Below are 20,529 nucleotides of genomic sequence, written 5' to 3' on the forward strand. Positions count from 1 at the left end.
AATTCAAAATTTTTTAAAAACAAATGTAAATATACTTTAACGTATTTGCAATGTATTGGTTTACCTGCCATCTGGGGGAGGGGGTAGGGAGGAGGAGGGAAAAAGTTGGAACAGAAGATTTTACAATTGTCAATGCTGAAAAATTACCCATGCATATAATTTTAAAAAATGTAATTTTTTTTGTTTTGAATGTAACTGGGGAAAAATATTAAATAAATAAAATACCAAAAAAAATGAAGAAAAAAGAGGGAGCCCCCTATACCAATAAACTACTTGTCTAGGCCCTGTGTGTATTCAGTCTAAAGGATGTCAAGTATCATGCAAAGAAAAGACTATATTGATGGGTCTGTTTTTAGTTTTTTTTTTTAATGTTAGTAGTATTGTGATAAAATACATACCATTGGGTGTCATTGGAAAGACAATTCCCAATGGACCAATGAACAACTGGAACCCCAAAAAGGTTCTTGATCTGAGATTAGCAGACCTGAGCCCCACTTTTTGTTCCTGCAGGTTCTATGTGGAGAGGCTGTATTATTCAAATTTATAAATCTCAGCTTCCTAGCTTCTCCAACTAGGATAAAATGCATCCAGCCATGCCCTCACTCATTATTGGAAGGAAAGGGATTTGGAACCCTCATAATGCTGGAAGAATGAGAGTCACCACACTATCCTTGGCCATGAGACGCCCACCATCATTACCACAGACAAAGAAAAAACTCCAAAGTTCTTTTGATTTTAGCAGTTTAATGAAAGCATCCATCCTGGTGCTTTTCTTTTCACCTGTCTCAATGACTGCCTGTCCCCAGCCCCTGGGGCTCTCAGCCCCTCCACAAAAAGATCTGCCCCAGCACTGCTCCCACTCCCTTCCCCGTCCCACCCCCACAGCCCAGGCACTCCAGCACCTCCCCCCCCACTACCCACTTCCATACCAGTCCCGCTTGCACGCCTGGAAAATTTGTCTGAGACATTTTGTGGGGCACAGGCCTAAGGTAGTGTGATGGAGATGATGGGGTAATGTGAGGGGGGAGGGAAGCCTGTGTGAAAGCAAGGGAAGATGGAGAAGAAGAGCCCAAGAAGACTTGGGGTGGAGGACGTCACGGGGCCATGAGGAGGTCCAGGCAGAACGAGTGGTGCAGGAACATGATCTGCAAAGGGACAAGGAAGATGGGGAAGCAGGAAGGGGGGCCTGATAGAGTCCAGGCCAGGTTCCCAACTTTCTCCGTTTTCTTTCTAACTGCCCAAGTTTCTAGAAAGGCGATTCTCTTGATCTTTTCAATCCAGTCCAGATAAGGGGCTAGCCTGGTGAATACGGTCAGGTAAGTGGGGGAACATGGGGTGCTCCAGCTCACCAGGCCCATCTGCATCCAGATGTTTGAGAACTCACAGACAAGGGGGCTCCCAATGTCTCCCTGGGGAAGAGGGAAATAATTAGGGGGAAACTCAGGGAGGTGATTGGTCACCCCCAGACAGGATCCTGGGCCATCCCAGGGAGAAGGAAGCCTCCCACTTTACAGATCAGCAAAGTGAGGCTCAGAAACAGGAAGGCGTCCCCTGGTAGACTGTTCTCCCCACTGTACAGCTCCTAGAGAACCTACCGGCACAAGAACTCCAGGCACTCATCATTCTGGGGACAGAACACTGGTCTAGGCACTAAGCGATTGGGAGCAGAGAGAAGGCAGGGGTGAGTTGCCTTTGTCCACAGGGGTGAGCAACCTGCTCCCACACTGCCGGGGCCTTGTCCTTCACCTTCCTCCCCGGATTCCCAAGAGATTCAGAGCCCTGCCCTGTCAGACCAGGCCCCGGCCTTGGCCCCATCAGGTTCTGAAGAGGCAGCCAGGGACCATGAGAGCCTGACTCTAGTACTCCCTGGACCTGAGACTTTGAGTCTCTCTTTGCTGATCTGTAAAGTGGGAAGGATAATCTTTGCCGCAAAGCTACAGGGGCACAAATCATCTGTAATAGAAATAGGAGCTACTGTTAAGGTGATTTTTCTTATTTTAGGTTGACACTGATCTCTCACACCTTCCTCCTAGAAAGACCATTTCTTCCCCAAGGGGCCAGCCCTGTGCTAAGTAAAGATGAAGATCTCTGCATCCTCCCCTCCCTGTAACCTTTTTGCCGTCCTCTCTTGGTCCAGAGCCTTTGGCCACCCTGATCCCCACCCTGCCCTTCCTGGTGGCCCTCCTGCATACAAGAAGCTTTTATTCATCTGCTAAGCACTATGCTTGGTGCTGGAGACACATGAACAGCCTGGAAGTGCCTCTGATCTTATGCAAGGTTTGTTCTACAAGCCACTCTCCAATTGATAAATAATTAAAGGATATGAACTAGGCAATTTTCAGAAAAAGAAATTTAAGTCATTTCTAGTTATATGGGAAAATGTTCTAAATCACTATTGATTAGAAAAATTCAAACTAAGACAACCCTAAAGTACCACTATATGCCTCTAAGATAGGCAGTTGACAGGAAAAAATGATAAATTTTAGAGGGGATGTAGGAAAACCGGGACATTAATACATTATTGGTGGAACTGTGAACAGATCCAGCCATTCTGGAGAGCAATTTGGAACTATGTCCAAAGAGCTATCTATCTGTGCATACCCTTTGATCCAGCAGTGTTATTACCGAACTTATATCCCAAAGAGATCTTAAAGGAGGGAAAATGTGCAAAAATGTTTGTGGCAGCCCTTTTTGTAGTGGCAAGAAACTAGAAACTGAGTGGATGCCCATCAGTTGGAGAATGGCTGAATAAATTGTGGCATATGAATGTTATGGAATATTATTTTTTTTGTAAGAAACAATCAGCAGGATGATTTCAGAGAGGCCTGGGGAAACTTCCATGAACTGATGCTGAGTGAAGTGAGTAAATCAAAAGAACATTGTACATGGCAATAACAAGACTATGTGATGATCAATTCTGATGCACCTGACTCTTTTCAACAAGGAGGAGATTTGGGCCAGTTCCAATAAACTTGAGATGGAAGAAGCCATCTGCATCTAGAGAATGAATTATGGAGGCTGAATGTGGATCAAAGCATAATATTTTCACCTTTTTATTGTTGTTTGCTTTTTTGCTTTCTCGTTTTTCCCCTTTTTAATCTGATTTTTCTTGAGCAGCATGATAAATGTGGAAATATGTACAGAAGAATTGCACATATTTAACATATATTGGATTTCTTGCTGTCTAGGGGAGTGAGGAAAGGGAAGGAAGAAAATTTGGAACACAAGTTTTTATAAGGGTTAATGTTGAAAACTATCTTTGCATGTATTTTGAAAATAAAAAGATATTATTAAAAAACAAAAAAGAAAAAGAAATGTATATTCTACTTGGGGAGAAGACTGCTCAGCATCCTTTTCCAAATTTGGCATAAAGAGCTGGAGACTGGGGGACCAGGGGGATATGATCCAGGCTGACTTCATTCTGATCTAGTTCCTGGGTGAGCAGCCAAATGCCCAGGTAGTCTTCAGGACAGCAGCAGAGCTGCTGCCAGAATTTTCATCTATTCACCCACACTTGTCTGAACCATGTGAGGAAGTCTTGGCAACAGGGGCTAAGCACTAACCTACAAGACTCCTGAAGGCAGAGCCTTCGAATGATCTTCCAATAAAAACTGACCAACAGGCAGATCGACTCTGAGCATGACATACATGATGAATTCAGAATCCGAAGATACAGGTTTGACTTCCACTGGGATTATTCACTACCCATGTGACCTCAGGAAAGGTCCTTGCACAGGTAATCCTAGTGCATTGTTGATGGAGCCCTAATGAACCCAACTCTACTGGAAACAATTGGGAATTATATGTTAGTCACTAAGCTATACAAATCCCTTTGACTAAGGAGGTCAAAGAGAGATCGAAAAATAATATAATTATGTGTGTATAATACAATACATTATATATTATATAGTAAAAATATTAATAACAATACTTTTGGTAGCAGCAAAAGAGAGGAAGAAAAATTGGTGCCCAATGATTAGAGAATGCTTCACAAATTGTGGCACAATATGAAATCACAGGGACCTTGGAATCTGTAACCTTGGGGAAATATGTATTTTGTTTTAATTATCCACTCCTGGTTTCTGTCCCATGGATGAGATAAGAAGAGTTCCCATTTCCGGAAAACTTTAAGAATTATAAAGCATTATTCTCACAGCAACTCACAGCAATGAGGCAGGTTGGGCAAAAATTATCAGCCTTATTTTTCAGATAAGAACACTGAGACCCAGAGAGCAGATTTGACCTGACCAAAGTCACAAGTCTGAGGTGAGGCAGAGCTGTAACCTGGAACCCAGTTTCCTGTGTCCAGCATGGTTCCCAATATCCCTCAGTCAGTGATGCACAGAAGCTTTTGTTGGGGGAATCAGCGATTCAGACCCTCTCTTAGGAAGGAACCCAACTCTTGGAGGAGGTGGGGGGCAAACTTATGGGATAAGGGTGTTTGAAGCTTTTGATCTAGTCTAGCCCATGATTTAGCTCACTGTCCCCATGATCGTGGATGAGTGTATTAGACATCCTCTTGGTGGGTCAATTTTTTCATCTCTGCAATGACAAGAGTTGGACTAGATCCTGCCTGAATTAGAGCCTGCCTCTGAAATCTTTTAAGATACAGAGAAGATTTGTATTGCGCTATAGATTGGACCAGACCAGAGGATCAAACACATGGCCATACATGTTCTGTAATCCCTCAACTCTTTCAGAACCAGATTAAAAAGTAAATGGGATGGGGCAGTTAAGTGATGCAGTGGATAAAGCACCAGCCCTGAAGTCAGGAGGACCTGAGTTCAAATGTAACACTTCCAAGCTGTGTGACCCTGGGCAAGTCACTTGACCCCAACTGCCTCAGGGAAAAATGTAAATGGGATACATTTTAGAAAATAAAAATACAATTGAACATAGATGTAGTTTTTCTCAGTCAATATGTGGCCCCCAAGGATCTGTATATCCAGTTGAGTGGTCCCCAACTCAGTCTGAGCTTGATAGCACTGGACCAGAGATCCCTAAGGTCCCTTGCAGCTGACATTGAGATTGTCATCTGAGAAGGTTCCAATCTGGAGGGGACAGTGGCCCCTAAGAAGAAGGAAAGACCACTGAGAATGTGAAAGGAAAGAAGGAAAGAGTGGGATTGTTGCCTTTGTCCACAGTGACCCCGAAGCGTTATGAACTCTACTCTTAGAACCCACAAAGAGGAAAAACCAAAAGGAGCTCACCAGGCAGATCACTTTAGGGTTATTGAGGTCGCCGGCACACAGCATTTCATCCTTTATCTCATACAACGTTGTGTTACTCGTGGAATTCTCCATAGATGCATAGAGGGCGTTGCACTCAGAATTCTTAATAAAAGGAAGCTGGACCTCCTGGAGAGAGAAGGTCTTCGCCAAGGAGACTGTTGGGAAGAAGAGGTCCAAGTTTGACTTGAGTCCCTGATATATAAATATATGTAAGTAAATATACTTATCAACAATCTTGTTGCTATTACTGGGACTTGTCAATCACGTTTGACTCTTCATGACCCATCAGGGACTTTCTTGGCAGAGATACCAGAGTGGTTCTCTCGCTCATTTTCCAGAAGATAAACTGAGACATACAGGGTTAAGTGACTGCCCAGGATCACACAGCAAGTAAGAGTCTGAAGCCAGATTTGAACTCACAAAGGTAAGCCTTCCTAATTCCAAGCTCAGCGCTCTATCCACGGTACCTCCTAGCTGCCTTCCACCTATCTATCTAATATCTATCATCTACCTATCCATCTCTATGCATAATCTATGTCTCTTTGTATCCTTCTATCTCCCTACCATCTGTTACCTAAGAATCTATATCCATCCACCTATCTACCTAACCATCTCTATGTAATAGCTGTCTTTCTACCTCCCTAACATTCATTATTTAGGTATCTATCATATGTCTTTGTATTTCTATTTTTCTTTCTATCTATCTATCTATACTGCTGACCTCTAGCTGATCAAATGACATCAAAAGGAGAAGGTTCAGATCTGATACTACAATTTAGGAAAATATTGACAAACTGATATGGATCTATAAGGGGTTAACCACAATGTTACAGCAATCTCAAACCTTCTGCTATTAATCTCAGTGGAAAGAACTGGTGAAAAATTCCCAGTAGAAAAAGACTGTAAGGGAAAATCCTCTCACACATGCAAAAAGAGGCCATGTGGCAGGATTAGCTTCCTTCTGCTTGGCTTCAAGGGACAGAGCAGAAAGGAGAGGACGTTATAGGGAGGCAGATTTAGGCTCTCTCCAAGGAAAAGCTTTTTGCAGATGTCCCCGAGTGACAAAGCCTGACTTACAAAGAGCGGCAGTCCACAAGCAGAGCCTGGATAACCCCTGCTTGCGGAGGGTAGGAAGAAGGTTCTTTGTTGGGGGCCATTTGGTCTAGGTGCCCCCTGAGACTCCACCCAGGTCCAAGAGTCTCTTGTTCTTTCATCTCACCCATTGGCTCTCAAGCTCAGGATATTTTATTTCCATCTGTTCGCAAATCCTTCCTCTCACCTGTGCCGACAGTTCTTTCCCAGCCTGTCATCAAGCAAACCTTCTTTTCAAATTTCAGGTCTGATTCCGGCAAGCAGATGGGCATGATATATGGAGACAACTTCACCGGCACCTTCAGGAAGAGCAAGGCAACGTCGTGTGCAAAGGGCTGAGTATTTTTAAGATATGGGTGCCTAAAAATCATCTTCACTCCAATCCTGACAGACCTGGGGCTTATCTCATGCAACTTATAGTTGCCTATTATAACGTAGTAGGCAGCCGGTTCATTGACTCTGCAGGGAAAAGAGAAAAATCTTACATTACCATGCACTCTTTTTGGTATGAATCACAACTGGGACAACAGACAAAGAGATGGAAGGTGCTTCAGACATCTCCTTGTCTAAGTCTCAGTGACATCTCCAAGAAGTGGCCATTCCCATGGACAGAATGCCCAAGGCAGCCCCCTTATTTCTGGAGATCTCTAATGTTGGGGAATTCTTCTTTATATTGTTCTAATACCTGACTCCCTGGATATTCTACCCATTGCTCCAACTTTTGCCCACTAGGGTTGAGTACAACAGGCCTAATCCTATACCTTCTGACAATCCTTTAAATATTTCAAAATCATTATCACATTCTTTACTTCTTCAGGTAGAGGATTTTGTATTTGAAATTGGAAGCAACTGGAAGCCATTGGAGTTGGTTGAATATGCATTTGGAATGATCATACCTGCATTTTTGAAAAATCTTGGTAGCTGAATGGAGAGTAGGCTGGAGTTTTTTAATCAAAAGAAGTCTATATTATCTCCCTCCCAATGGAAAAGAAAAAAAAAAGAAACAAAATTCTTGTGACAAATATGCATAGCCAAGCAAAATTAATTCCCTCATTGGCTGGTCAAAAATAAAGATTTCATTCTGAACTCTGAGTCTATTGTCTCTCTACCAGCAGGCAGGAAAAATGCTTCATCATGTTTCCTGGGGTCATGGATGGTTCATCACTCCCCTGAAGTCATGGATGATCATTGCACCCATCAGAATTCTTATAACTTTCCAATAGATTCCTTCACAGTGTTGTTGTTATTTAAACCACAACATAGGGATTTACCTTTATCTTTATTAAATTTCATCCTATGAGATCTGCCCTCTCCTAAGCTTTCAAGGGCCTTCTGAATGTTAACTCTGTTTTCTGATCTATTAGGTAAAATCACCTCCACCACCACTCTCAGTACCCCCAAACAGCAACAGCCATGTTTTTTAAATGTTCAGACTTAATGCCATTCTTTAATTCTATTCTCGTATGTCCAATGACCTAGAAGACATCTCTACTGAAACATACTATTAGCATATCAAATGGTCCAAAACTGAATTTATCATCTTCCTCCCAAACCAGACCCCACCAAACAGTACTAGGCCCTTCCCGTTATATATAATCAAATCCTCTCTTTATGCTGAGCATTCCCAAATCCACCTGTCCAGGTCTAACCTCTCTTCCATTCTCCATTCTCTCATCTCCAATTATTTTTAGATTTCTTGAAGCGGATGTCCAACAGGCATCTGAAACTCACTCTGTCCGAAATGGAGCTTATTATCTTTCACTTTAAGCTCTCCCTGTTCCAAACTTCCCTCTCCCATCCAGGGAGCCGCTCTCCTCCTCCCCTCAGCTCACCAGCTAGCTGCCAACCTCAACTTTTCATTCTCTCACTCCTTGTCCCCCCCACAACCCATCTGTTGCCAAGGTCTGTCCGTTTCCCTTGTGCACCTCTCAAACGTGGCCCTTCTCTCTCCTGAAACCGCAGGGGGACCCTGGTGCAGGCCCCCATCATCCCTTGCCTGGACTCTTCAATGGCCTCTGCTGCTGGTGATCTGCCCACCACAGATCTCCCCTACTGCCATCAGCCACCAAGATGATCCTCCTAAAAGGCAGCTATGATCACTCCAAACTCCAACTCAATAAATTCCAGGGGCTTCCTACTGCTTCCCAGATCAAATACAAAATCCTCTTTTTGGCACACAAAGCCTAACCCAAGCCTCCTTGCCAGGCTTCTTCCAATCCCCTCCGTGCTCTTCCATCCAGTGTCATGGACGCCCTGCTATTGGACGAAGAAGATACTCCCATCATCCCTCACAGGTGTGAGGGAGGCCCAAGCCACACACTGCACACAAAGCCCTCTGCCCGCCATCGGTGCTCCTTGCAGGGCAGCTGCTGCTATTGTAGTCGCCATCAGGATGGGACGGACCCAGTGCCCGGCACAGAGTTCTGCAAAGAGTAGGTCTAAGAAGTTCTTAGAAAGGTGAGATTTGGCAAGGAAGAAAATAAGCATGGGTACCGGCTGCCCCCGGCCCAGCAGAGCCTGCCCCAAACAGCCCTGTTTCTCCTCTAGCGGTCTTTCTGACTCACACTTCCACTGTACCATTTATTCTGCCTCATTTTCCCTGTAGGCCGGGAAGGCCCCGGGGCCTCCATGCCCCAGGTGGGTGGCCCCTCAAGCTGCCCCGGCCCAGGGGCCGCCCTCCCCCCGCTGCCAGGGCCCAGGACTCACATGTGGAAGCAGTGCGAGGCCGTGAGCACCCACTGCAGGTCGATGAGGGTCCCCTGGCAGAGGTAGTGCTTCCCATACTGGACGCTCACTTGCCAAGGCCACTTCCCCTCCCAGGTGGTCTCGTTGCTCGGGGCTCTCTCCTTCACCCTGCGTTTCCCGCAGACTGCAGAGAGGGACAGGAGTCAGCAGCCCCCGTGGCTGGAGGCAGGGGCCCACCCCGGGATGGCCTTGCTCCCAGAAGCGCGTAGAGAATGGGACTTGGGACTCAGAAGCCTGGGTCGGAGCGGGGCTCTGCCTTTCACGACCCCCTCCTGTCCCTGTCTCCCAGGGGGTGCTGGGGGCAAGGGGGCTCCGTACCCCAGGGGGCAGGTCACAGGCCGCGATCAGCACGCTGGGGGGGGGGGGGATCTCGGCACGCAGGAGCCACGAGTCACAGAAATGACGCCTAGAAAAGGGGGCTCCCGGTCCCCGGGGAGTGAGCTCGAGTTTGGGGCTTGATCTCAGGCCTTCCGACTCCGGACACCCACCCTCACCTCCCCGACTACGGCAGGCCCAGCCCAGAGGGCTCCGTCCCCGCCAGCCTCTGGGCGCTCCCAGGGAAGGGGACCCGGGCGGCCGAGCTCGCCTCTGCTGCCGGTCAGGGACTCTGGCCCTGACCCGGACCCAGGCCTCCGTCCCTCCTCTGTGGGTGTCTCTCCCCGGGCCCCAAGGACCGAGACCCACACATCTCCGGCTCCGGAGAGTCCCGCCCTCGCCGCGGGCTGCCCCCCCCCAAGGCTCCCACCTGAATCCCCCCGAGTTAGATCCCGGCGCTGGGATCGGGGCCGAGCGGCGCCCCGAGGCAGAGGGACTCGCATGGCTGCAGAGCAGGGTCTGGATTTGAATCCAGGTCTGCGCTGACTTAACTTCCCCGCGGTGCTTTTCACCATAGCGCGCCTCCAGCCCTGGTAGCTTTGCCGGGGAGCAGCCGGAATTAAAAGGCGATCTCCTTGGGAAGGCACTGGGGAGGAGTCCCACCTTCCCGCCAGGAGCACCGCCTGGCGAAGGAGCCCTGGCAAGGCTCGCAGCGTCCCTGCGCCCCCTCTAAGGTGCTCCCCTCACACGACGCTGTGGCCCTGGGCAGAGACAGCCCTGCTAGGGCACCCCCGCGGCCTGCTGACGTTCCCAGACCCCCGAGAGGGGTCCCGGAAGGAGGCGGGTCTTACTTACCTTGCTGAAAGTAGTCTCCCCGGGAGAGCGCTAGGAGGGAGGAGGGAGATAAGGGAGAAAAAGGAGAAAACTGTATTGGAGGCACTGTCTCCATCTGCCAACCGCGCGTCTCCGGCTTGGCCCTTGCCAAGCGACCCCCACCGATGGGTCTGGGCCCCAATCCGCTGCCCCGCGCAGCTCTCCCGGGTTGGTGGCTTCCTCTGAGGAGCATCCCAGAGGGAGGCTGCCGCCGCGGCTCTCCTCCCACCGAGTCTTCTTAGCGCAGGCCGCCTGCGGACTTTGGGCCCCCCAGCCTGAAGAGCTCCGGGAGGGGCCCGTTGACAGCCCCTCCTCCGAGGACTAGGGCTATGGGGGAAGAGCCAGTGCTGGGGATGGAACTCACCACGGACCGCCAAAGGAGGAAGTTTTTTAAACAGAAACATTGAGACAATAAGAGAGGGGACGTGATGTGTGTGTGACTTATCCATCCCCCAGCTAGTGGAGGAGAGAGGAACGGAGCGTGACCGGGAGAAGGGAATGGGATAACTGGGAACCGGGAGAGGGGGGACCAGATTGAAGGAGAGATGAGGTAATGGGAAGAAGTGAGATAAAAAAATGAGTCTATGACATAATAGTGAAGCGTGAAATAATAAGGGAAGATGAAATAACCTGAAATGATAGGAAGAAGAGAACAAGATAGAAAGAGAGATCAGCTTCCAGGAGAAAAACAGCTAGGAGGTAAGGTAACAGCAAGAGGCGAGATGATAAGGGAATGGGTATAAGCCATCAGGAAGGAGGTGAAAGAAATGAGACGCAATGAGAGTCAAGGCAGGGAGAGGGGAGACAAAGAGCGGAGAGAGAAGTAACAGAAAGGAAATAAGGATGGGGGCCTGAAGTGATTGTGGTTTAAAAGGGAGGAATGCCGGAATGAGGGAGGGTTAGGGATGGGAGGGAACAAGGAAGGGAGGGGGGGGAAAGTGCAGGAACCTGTGGAATAACTGTGAGGTTACAGGTGATGTAATAGGAGACTAGTAAAGGGGTGCGGAGGAGAGGCAATAACAGGAACCGTTACACTGGGACTCGGGGAAATGGGAGAGCAGGTAGTTTAGGGGAGCTGGGAGACCATGATGGAGGGAGGTCACTGGGAAAGGGCGGGGCCCGGGAAGGAAGGGGAGAAACCGTGCTTAATGGAAGGGCCAGATGGGGAAGAGAGGAAGGGGGGTGGGGATGACCTAAGTGGGCAGGAAAAGGGATGGGGGGGAGGAGGAGGAGATGGAGGGGGGGGGGCGGGGTCGCCCATTCCCCCCTCTGGGAGAGAGGGTCTCAGTGGGCAGCAGCAGCAGCAGGAGCAGCAGCAGGGGGAGCCGGCTCCAGCCTCCGGACCCCAGGTGCTTCTTGGCCTGGGAGGGCTGGGCCCGGGGGGCGGGTCAGGGCCCCTGGGCTCCCCCGCGGCCTGGGGATTCCCTCCTGGTGGGGTTTCCCATGGGCCCCCAGGAGTTATGTGCTCCTGCCTACAGCACCCCTAGTGCCCAGGAGGACCCCGAAGGGTGGGGAACCAGGTCCAGGGCCTGCAGGCGCCCCTATGTGAGGGGACCCGGACAGAGGCCAGAGGGAACCAGGTACCAGGGGCCGCCCCCTAATGGGAGGGCCCCGGAAGAGGCCAGAGGAACCAGGTGGGTGCAGCGCCTCGGGTGAGGAGGACCCGGACAGGGCCAGAGGAACCAGGTACCAGGAGCCGGCCTCCCGGTGAGGAGGACCCCGGACAGAGGCCAGAGGGAACCAGGTACCAGGAGCCTGCAGCGCCTCCTAGTGTGAGGAGGACCCCGGACAGAGGCCAGAGGGAACCAGGTACCAGGAGCCTGCAGCGCCTCCTAGTGTGAGGAGGACCCCGGACAGAGGCCAGAGGGAATCAGGCTCAAAGCGTGGGGGCCGGCCCCCTGCCCATCCTTCCCTCCCTCGTTTCAGCGCGGGCCGGCCCCTTCAGGGGCGCCTCATGGCTGTAGAACGCGGGCCGTCAGAACCAGGAAGGCCCTAGGACAGAGCTCAGAATGTTCCCCGAGGGAGGCCCCGAGCATGGTGGCCTTCCGGGAACCTGGCCCCCCCAGGGGTTGGGAGCTGGGCCCGGGTGGTTCTGGGTAGGGATGTCCCGGAGAGAAGGCGGAGGAGAAGGAGCGCCCCCCCCCCCCACAAAGAAGGAAGGGAAGGGGAGTGTGTCGTGTAAATCAACGTCACGGGGCGAGATAGGCGGGGGCCTGGCAAACGGCAGCTTGTGGGGGGGTCGGGGCTGTCCGAGCCTGCAAGTCAGGGCGGTGGAAGGGCGCTCCAAAAAGCCTGTGGAGGGGAGGCGAAACCGGGGGGTCCTCCCGCTGGCCTGCCCGCCAGGGTCGGCCCGCGGGACCCTCGGAGCCCAGAACGGAAGGCTGTCAAACAGGCCCGAGAGGCCCGGCAACTGGGATGGGAGAGAGGGGAGGGGAGGAGGAAGAAAGAAGAGAAAGAAGGAAAGAAGGGAGGAGGGGGAGGAAGGGGGAGGGAGGAAGGAGGGAGGGAGGAAGGAAGGAGGAGGGAGGGAGGGAGGGAGGGAGGGAAGGAAGGAAGGGGAAGGGAGGAGGAGGAGGAAGGGAGGGAGGGAGGAAGGGAGGAGGAGGGAGGAAAGAAGAGGAGGGAGGGGGGAGGGAGGAAGGAAGGGAGGGAGGAGGGGGAGGAAGGGAGGGAGGAAAGGAGGAAGGGAGGAAAGGGAAGGAGGGAGGAAGGGAGGGAGGAAGGAAGGAGGAGGGAGGGAGGGAGGAAGGAAGGAGGGAAGGAAAGAAGGAAGGAAGGGAGGAGGAGGAAGGGAGGGAGGAAAGGGAGGAGGGAGGAAAGGGAGGAGGGAGGAGGAGGGAAGGAAGGAGGGAGGGAGGGAGGAAAAGGGAAGGAAGGAAGGAAGAAGAAGGAAGGAGGAAGGGAGGGAGGAGGGAGGGAGGAAGGAGGGAGGAAAGGAGGAAGGGAGGGGAGAAGGAAGGGGGGAGGAAGGAGGGAGGAGGAAGGAAGGGAGGAAGGAAGGAGGAAGGAAGGGAAGGGAGGGGGAAGGAGGAGGGGGAGGAAGGAAGGGGGAGGAAGGGAAGGAAGGGAAAGGAAGGAAGGAGGAAGGAAGGAAGGAAGGAAGAAGGGAGGAAGGGAAGGGAGGAAGGAAGGAAGAAGGAAGGAAAGGGAAGGGAAGGAAGGGGGAAGGGGGAAGGAAGGGAAGGAAGGAAGGAAGGAAGGAAGGGAGGGAGGAAGGGAGGGGGAAAGGAGAGGAGGAAGGAAGGGAGGGAGGAAGGAAGGAAGGAAGGGGAGGGAGGAAGGAAGGGAGGAAGGAAGGAAGGAAGGAAGGGAAGGGAAGGGAAGGAGGGAGGAAGGGAGGAGGGAGGGAGGAAGGAAGGGAGGAAGGAAGGAAGGAAAGGAAAGAAGGGAAAGGAAGAAGAAGGGAAGGGAGGAAAAAGGAAGGAAAGGAAGGGAAAAAAAGGAAGGAAAAAAAGGGAAAGGGAAAAAGGAAAAAAAAAAAAAAAAAAAGGAAAAGAAAAAAAGAGGGAAAAGGAAAAAAGGGAAAAAAAAAGGGAAGGGAAAGAAGAAAAAAAAAAAGGAAAAAAGAAAGAGAGGAAAAAAGGAGGGAAAAAGAAAAGGAAGGGAAAAAAAGGAGGGGAGGGAAAAAGGGAAAAAAAAAGGAAGGAAGGAAGAAAAGAAGAGGAAGGGAAAGGGAGGAAAGAGGAGAAGGGAAAAAGAAAGGGAAGGGAAAAGAAGAAAAGAAGGAAAGGGGAAGAAAAAAAAAAAAAAAAAAAAAAAAAGAAAGGGGAAAAAAGAAAAAAAAGGAGAAAAAGGAAAGGGGGGAAAAGAAAGGAAAAAGGGAAGGAAAGGGAAAAGGAAAAAGAAAAAAAAAAAGAAAGAAGGGGAAAAAAAAGGAAGGAAAAAAGGGAGGAAGGAGGAAAGGGGAAGGAAGAAAGAAAGAAGAAAGAAAGAAAGGAAAAGAAAGGGGGGAAAAGGAAGGGAGAAAGAAAAAAGAAAAAGAAGGGGGAAAGGAGAAGGAGAAAAAAAAAAAGGGGGAAAGAAAGGGGGAAGAGAGGAAGAAAGGAGGAAAAAAGGAGGGAAAGGGGGAGGGAAAAAGGGGGGAAAAAGGGGGAAAAAAAGGGAAAAAAAAAAGAAAGAAAAAAAAAGAAGAGAAAGGAGCGAAGGGAAAAAAAGGAAAAAAAAAGAAAAAAGAGGAGGGGGGGGAAAAAAAAAAAGGAAAAAAAGAAAAAAAGAGGAAAAGGGGGAAAAAGAAAAACCAGGAAAAAAAAATTATGGGTTTAAAAACAAACAAAGGTTTAAACTCACCAAAACTCCCACCCTTTTGTTTTTCCAACTTTTTATCCTTTCCCCCCAGTTTGATGACTTTTTGTGCTCCTCCCAATCTAATAGAGCAGGTTTTATTATCTCCATTTTATAGATGGGGAAACTAAAGTCCAGAAGAGTGAATTCAGATCTCAGAGATAGAGAAAGAAGGAAAAGAACACTTGAATCAGAGACAAGAGTCCACAATTCAGCTCTAACATCTGCCTTTCTGGCCCTGTTTCCCCCTCTGTAACATCAGGAAAGTGAACTCCAAAGATCTTAAAAGTCTCTTTTAGCTCTAACTCCTAGCAGTTTTCTAACTGCTGGGTATGTTGTTGGGAGAGACCTTTGGCCAGTGTTTTGCCCTATGTTAACTTAATTCAGTGCAAATGGCTTGGGGGAGCAGTGGCTGTGTCCTGGATGTAGAGGTATTAGAGACTGCTCCGTCCAGCTCCCTCATTTTCCATTTAAGGATACCCAGTGAAGTGACTTGCAGCCAGTTGGCCTTCAGGTCCAAGGCTAACCTGGTCTCCCCCCGCCCGAGGGCTGTCCAAAAAGGCAGAGGAGGAAACCGAGAAACAAAGAAGCCAAGCACCCAAGATCACACAAACAGTAAGTAGCAGAGTCAGGATTTGAACCCGGGCTCCCAAACTCCAAATCCAATCCTTGCCAAGCTCAGTCTTCACCTAGGAGGGCCTGGGCTCTGCCATAGAACAGACTTGCATGATCTCTGCTGAAAATCTCCCAGCCCTCCCCCAGTCCCCCTGGAAGGAGGCTGGGGGGGGTGCTGGGGATCGGGGAGAGGGAGCCTCCCTCCAGCTGCCAAGCAGGCAGCCCTCTCAGCCCAGCAGGGGGCCATGGGGGGCTTTAAAAGAAAGCAGGACACCCAAAAATGTGATGACTTGTCAAGAACTCAGGCAAGGAAGGTGTTTAAGACATGCATTTCCCTTGAGTGAGGACGTGGGGCCAGCAGCCTGGAGTGTAGGTGATTATGTACAAATTTATGGCGGTCTCCCCCTGCCCCTTCCCCCACCTCCCCCAGCCTTTCCCAGGGTGTTTAGAGGGCTGGGGCTGAGAGGAAACTCCCCACACCAGGAAAGGCTTATAAACTCCCTGCCTGGCTGCAGGCCAGAGCTGTTAAGATCCTTCCTGCCCTTCTGTGGGCCGGGGGCTCTGCTCCTTGATGGGCTGGCTCCCCGGGAGGGAGGATGCACTCGGATGGGGAGAGGGAGCTGCCCATGATCCTCTCCGGTCAGGTTGGTGGCAGCAGGAGCAGCTGGAGGGACCGCTCTGACCCTGCCCTGGCCTCCTTCCCGAGCATCCGGGCCTAAACCTGGGCTGCCCGTCCTGCCTCCCTCCAGGTGACCTTAAGAGGGTGCTGTGTAGAAGAAAAAGCCCTGCATTTTCATCAGGAAACATTAAATTCCATTTGAATTGAACCACTTGGAAGTCACTTCTCTCAGGGTTGCTTCCTGAGTAAAATAGAGACCCGATCGTGGACTTTTGGTGCTGGAGGGGATTTTAGAGGTCCTCTGATCCAAGCCCCAAGTTTCTAGATAGGAAGAAACTGAACCCCAGAGGGGGTACTTAGAACTATAATGGTGACACAAGAATTCTCTCTTCTTTCAAAGCACAATTCCAGCAAAACCTGCAATGTAAAGATTTTCCTGCTCGGTGCCCTTCTTCCCAAAAATTCCTCGTCTTTAACAACTTCATGTTAATTTGTAATTTTTTACATTAATTCTGAATATACTTACAAATGTACTTGTTGACTCTTCTGTTGGAGAGTAAGTTCCATGAGAAAAGTGGATTTTTCATTTTTGTATGTGATGCAAAAGTCTTAGTGCAGTTTTAAGCTTTAATTATTCCAGAAGTATAAATGCTGCAACAAACTTATAAAGCGCATCTGAATGAACTTTATTTATATGTCTTTTACAATCAGTTTTCTGAATTATGAATAAGAATTTTTTTTTCATTTTAAATTTAAGAGAATGGGACGCTCTATCACTGTGTACTATATGAACAAGTTTCTGGACGACATTCTTAGACCAATTGATCAGTAGAAAGGATGCTCTTTTTGGCCATATCAGTCACCTGGTCTGTGTCAGACATTTTTCTTGTGGAGTCATGGTAACACTGTAAATGCATCAAAACCGTGTTCTTCAAATGATCTTAAGGCTAAGATTATAAATTATAAATTCAGCTTCTAAGTGCAAGAGTGAATAGAGGCAGGAAGAGCACAGTTCAACATTTGACCTCAGATACTTGCATTTTGGGTGATTAGTCAAATCACTTAATCCTTTTGCCTCAGTTTCTTCAATTATAAAATGAGGATATGATGATAACACTTTCCTGCCAAGAGCATTTTAAGGATCGATTGAGTTAATATTGCATAGTTCTTAGCATGGTGTCCAACACTATATAAATATTATAATTATTATTGAACAATGCTGATAAAAATTTTAACATAGAATAATGTATGGCATAAGGTGATAGTTATGATGGATTTTAATAAGAAATTTTAATTTTTTCAATCTAAATAATTAGTCTTTCAAATGTGGTGGGGTTTTTTTTTAGTAAGTTTATAACATTTATTCTTATGTTATTAAAGCTTAAATGGACCAAGACTTTTAGGACCACTTGCATCTTTATATTTAATGCTTTGCATATAGTAGGCCCTTAATAAATATTCATTGATTGATTATTTCATTGATTTTCTGATTACAAGACCATTTAGAATACATGGTCCCCCTGAATGTCCAATTCTAGAATTCCTCCTTTACACTCTAGACCAGAAAAGATTTAGAACTAGCAGGAACTTCAAAAATCATTCAGTCTAATGCTCTTCTTTTACAAGTAAAAAAACTAAGTCCCAGAGAGATTTATTTTAAATTTGAAAAAAGTTTTAAAGTTACCCCTTGAAAAAGACTCTCCAGACCTTTCCAAAAAACTTTGGCAATGGTTAAGGAAGGACACTAGGATAAGTGCCTAAACTGAATCACCAACAGCATAGAAACTGAATTCTGTGCAAGTGTCATGACCAAGCTCAGACCTGGAGAACAGTGTGTGTTTGTATACCATATATGTGTATACATATATTTATATGATTGTAGGTATGCATATTGCGAATATATATATATATATATACATATATAAGTATTTATACATTTGTAAATCTAGGTATATATGCATATATTTACATGACTATATGTATGTGCATTGTGAATGTGTGTGTGTATACATTCCTTCATTGTAGAAGCGAGGAACTCTGGATGAGGAACATTGACTGCATATATAACTAGACACAGATGAGGGAGTCATTAGCTTTGTGGAACTATTTTCTTCCTTTCAAAATTTTTGTCATAAGAAATGGCTTGCAGGGTAAGAAAAAGAGAGACGGAGAAACATATTTAGAAATCTATATGATGTTTTAAAAAAGCATCAAAAAATAAAATAATTTTTAAAAGTACTTAAGACCAAGCTAACCCCCTCCCATACACATACACCCCTTCTTTTCCTATCTTTTCTTCCCTTCCCTTCCTTTCACTTCTCTTCCCCCCTCCTTTAATTTCCTTTCCTTTTCTTTTTCCTCTCTTCCCTTTTCTTTCTTCATCATCCTTGGTAACTAGGCTTACCACCATTCTAGAACCCCCAGGCAGACTTCTAACAGTATTGAAAACGCTTCTAACAATGAGATGTGGCAATTATCACATTTAGGACCTATGAAGGTGATCACTATCCTGTCAACCTTCTGTTTGGTCTGGAATTGGATGCTACATGGTCACCACATCTAGAGCAGCTCCCTTAGACTGTGCTTTCAGATAAAATTAATAGAAAACTAGCTAATAGCCTTCTCAAGTATCAGTATTCTGTGGTAGTGTCCAATTCCAGACTGACAGTAGAAGTGCTTAGCTGGGTTCAGATGCTAACAGATGCATCTAGTTTTTAGGACTACAGCAGTCACCACTTAGGTGTTTGGAAGACCCAGTCTTCCAAAGGGAAACAGTAAAGTGAGTAGGAGTAAAGTGAATAGAAAAACAATTTACACAATGACAACAAAAGCATAAAGGAAAACACAACTAAAAGACTTCAAAACTCCAGTCAGGGAAGTGATCAGTTGGGACTAGGAGTGAATATCTGGGTGATTTACCAACCAAGAAGTGGTGTGCTGTTGGTGCAAAGTGAAACATACTCCCTCACATATATTTATTTACTGATTTATTTTATTGCAAGGGAGGATTCTATGGGGGAGGGAATGTCCTGGGAAATAATAGAAGTGCTTAATTTTTAAAAATCAATAAAATATTTATTTTTCAATTTTAAAAGTAAAGAAAACCCAGTCACCTGAAAAAGTTATTACATATCTGGTCTCTACATGATTTTTTTGGTGGTATTTGTAATCTACCAAGTTAAAATTTTTCTAAAGCTCTAGTAATTATTTTAAATACAAGGTTTGGGGCAGCTAGGTGGCTCAGTAGATAATAGCCCTAAAGTCAGGAGGAGACCTGAGTTCAAATCCTACCTCAGACACTTAACACTTCCTTAGCTATGTGACCCTGGGCAAATCACTTAACTCCATTTGAGAGAGAGAGAGAAGAGAAAAGAGAGAGAGGAGAAAAGAGAGAGAGAGAGAGAAGACAAGAGAGAGAGAGAGAGAGAGAGAGAGAGAGCTGTTAAAAATAAATAAATAGAAAGTTCTGAGTTCACAGACCATGTTTTATATTCCATTCAGGCATCCACTTTGACCATCTTAACATGTGTTCTGTAATTATCTCTCTCCTTCCCGTCTGGACAAGCACCTCCAGATCGGACTGCCAAATATGCCGCCCCCCCCCCCCAGGTCCTGGGGGAATTAATCCAACCAGTTTTGGAATTCTCATCTTGGGAAAAACTCTTTTTTTGGATGAATAAATAAGCATAAGCTCAACTCATCCAGACCCCAGTCTCATAGTAACTATGTGACCCAGATGAAGAAATATCACATCTCTTGGTCTTAGTTTCCTCATCTGTAAAATGAGGAGATTGGAATCGTTACCTCTAAGGTTCCTTCTAGTTCTGGACCTATACTCCCATGACCCACTCTACCAGCCCATAAGCATGCCCAAGGTTTGATGTCCCATCCTTAAAAAGCCTTGCCTTGATCCTATCATTGCTTAGGCTACAATTTTCTACCTTTCCAATATTTTACCACCAAAATCCTAGAAAAAGCAATCTTAATTCTTCTCACTCTCAGCAGTCTGGCTTCTGAGCCCATCCCTCCACCAAAACTACTCTCCAAGGTCACTCAAGACTTAATTGCCAAAGTCAACATCCATTCTCAATTTTCACCTTTCTTGACCTCCCTACCATATTTGAGATTCTGACTAATCCTGCTCACTACCATTTCCTGCATACTCTCCTTCCTTAGGGACACTGCTCTCTCCTGCTTGTCCTCCTACTCAGTCTCTTTGCTGGATTATCACCTAACAACCCGTAAATGTGGGTGTGCCCCCATTTCTCTGTCCTGAGCGCTCTGTTCTTCCCCCTCCATACTACCTTGGTGATCTCATTATTTCCCATAGGTTCAATTTACAGCTCCATGCAGATGATTTCCCAGTCTCTGGATCCAGATTTGTTCTTTCCAGCCTCACAGCCCTAAGCTACAGTTTGAAATTACCAGCAGCCATTAGATGTATCTAACTCCATATCCTGTAGCATCTTGACCTCGGCATGTCCAAAATAAGTCATTTTTTTCTCTGGTAAACCCATTCTTCCTGCACAGCTCGCTCCCTGCTTCTGCTAAAGCCATCACCCTTCTTTTCCGTCCCCAAGTTTGTGATCACTCATCATCCTTGAGTTTTCCCTCTTCTTCCCTAAGTGTTGCATTCTGCTATACTGATTCTCTCTCCATATATTTGTTATCCATTCTCCTCTATCCACTAACATGACCACAGTTGAGAGAGTTATCACCTCTCTCTTAGACCAATAGCCTGTTTTTCTGGTGTCCCTC

At 47.3% G+C, this 20,529-nt stretch overlaps 1 protein-coding gene across 3 annotated transcripts; it reads right to left on the reverse strand.

Annotated features, from left to right (window-relative positions):
- Window positions 1–709: 709 nt before the first annotated feature.
- Window positions 710–11,123, reverse strand: LOC100913318 (serine protease 27-like). 3 transcript variants are annotated; one of them, XM_031960420.1, is made up of 6 exons: window positions 10,621–11,123; window positions 10,239–10,268; window positions 9,030–9,192; window positions 6,511–6,782; window positions 5,211–5,386; window positions 712–1,409 (listed from the first exon to the last, which is right to left on the reverse strand). In XM_031960420.1, the coding sequence occupies exons 1-6, from the start codon at window positions 10,703–10,705 to the stop codon at window positions 1,095–1,097; spliced, it is 1,041 nt and encodes a 346-aa protein (XP_031816280.1). In that variant the 5' UTR covers window positions 10,706–11,123; the 3' UTR covers window positions 712–1,094. The 3 variants fall into 3 exon arrangements, with proteins under 3 accessions (XP_031816284.1, XP_031816280.1, XP_012398900.3); XM_031960424.1 differs by having other exon boundaries at window positions 710–1,145; window positions 10,239–11,123; XM_012543446.3 differs by having other exon boundaries at window positions 10,239–11,123.
- Window positions 11,124–20,529: the final 9,406 nt, after the last annotated feature.

Source organism: Sarcophilus harrisii, chromosome 1 (genome assembly GCF_902635505.1).
Source record: "Sarcophilus harrisii chromosome 1, mSarHar1.11, whole genome shotgun sequence".
Taxonomy (NCBI): Eukaryota; Metazoa; Chordata; class Mammalia; order Dasyuromorphia; family Dasyuridae; genus Sarcophilus; species Sarcophilus harrisii.

What these genes read in the sequence shown, in the direction of transcription:
- LOC100913318 (XM_012543446.3), bottom strand. Translation starts at nt 10,449, where the DNA reads ATGCTCCTCAGAGGAAGCCACCAACCCGGGAGAGCTGCGCGGGGCAGC. An exon ending in GGAAAGAACTGTCGGCACAG is followed by an intron (nt 5,387 to 6,510) that starts GTGAGAGGAAGG and finishes TCTTCCCAACAG; the next exon opens with TCTCCTTGGCGAAGACCTTC. An exon ending in ACCCTAAAGTGATCTGCCTG is followed by an intron (nt 1,410 to 5,210) that starts GTGAGCTCCTTT and finishes CCTCTTCCCCAG; the next exon opens with GGAGACATTGGGAGCCCCCT.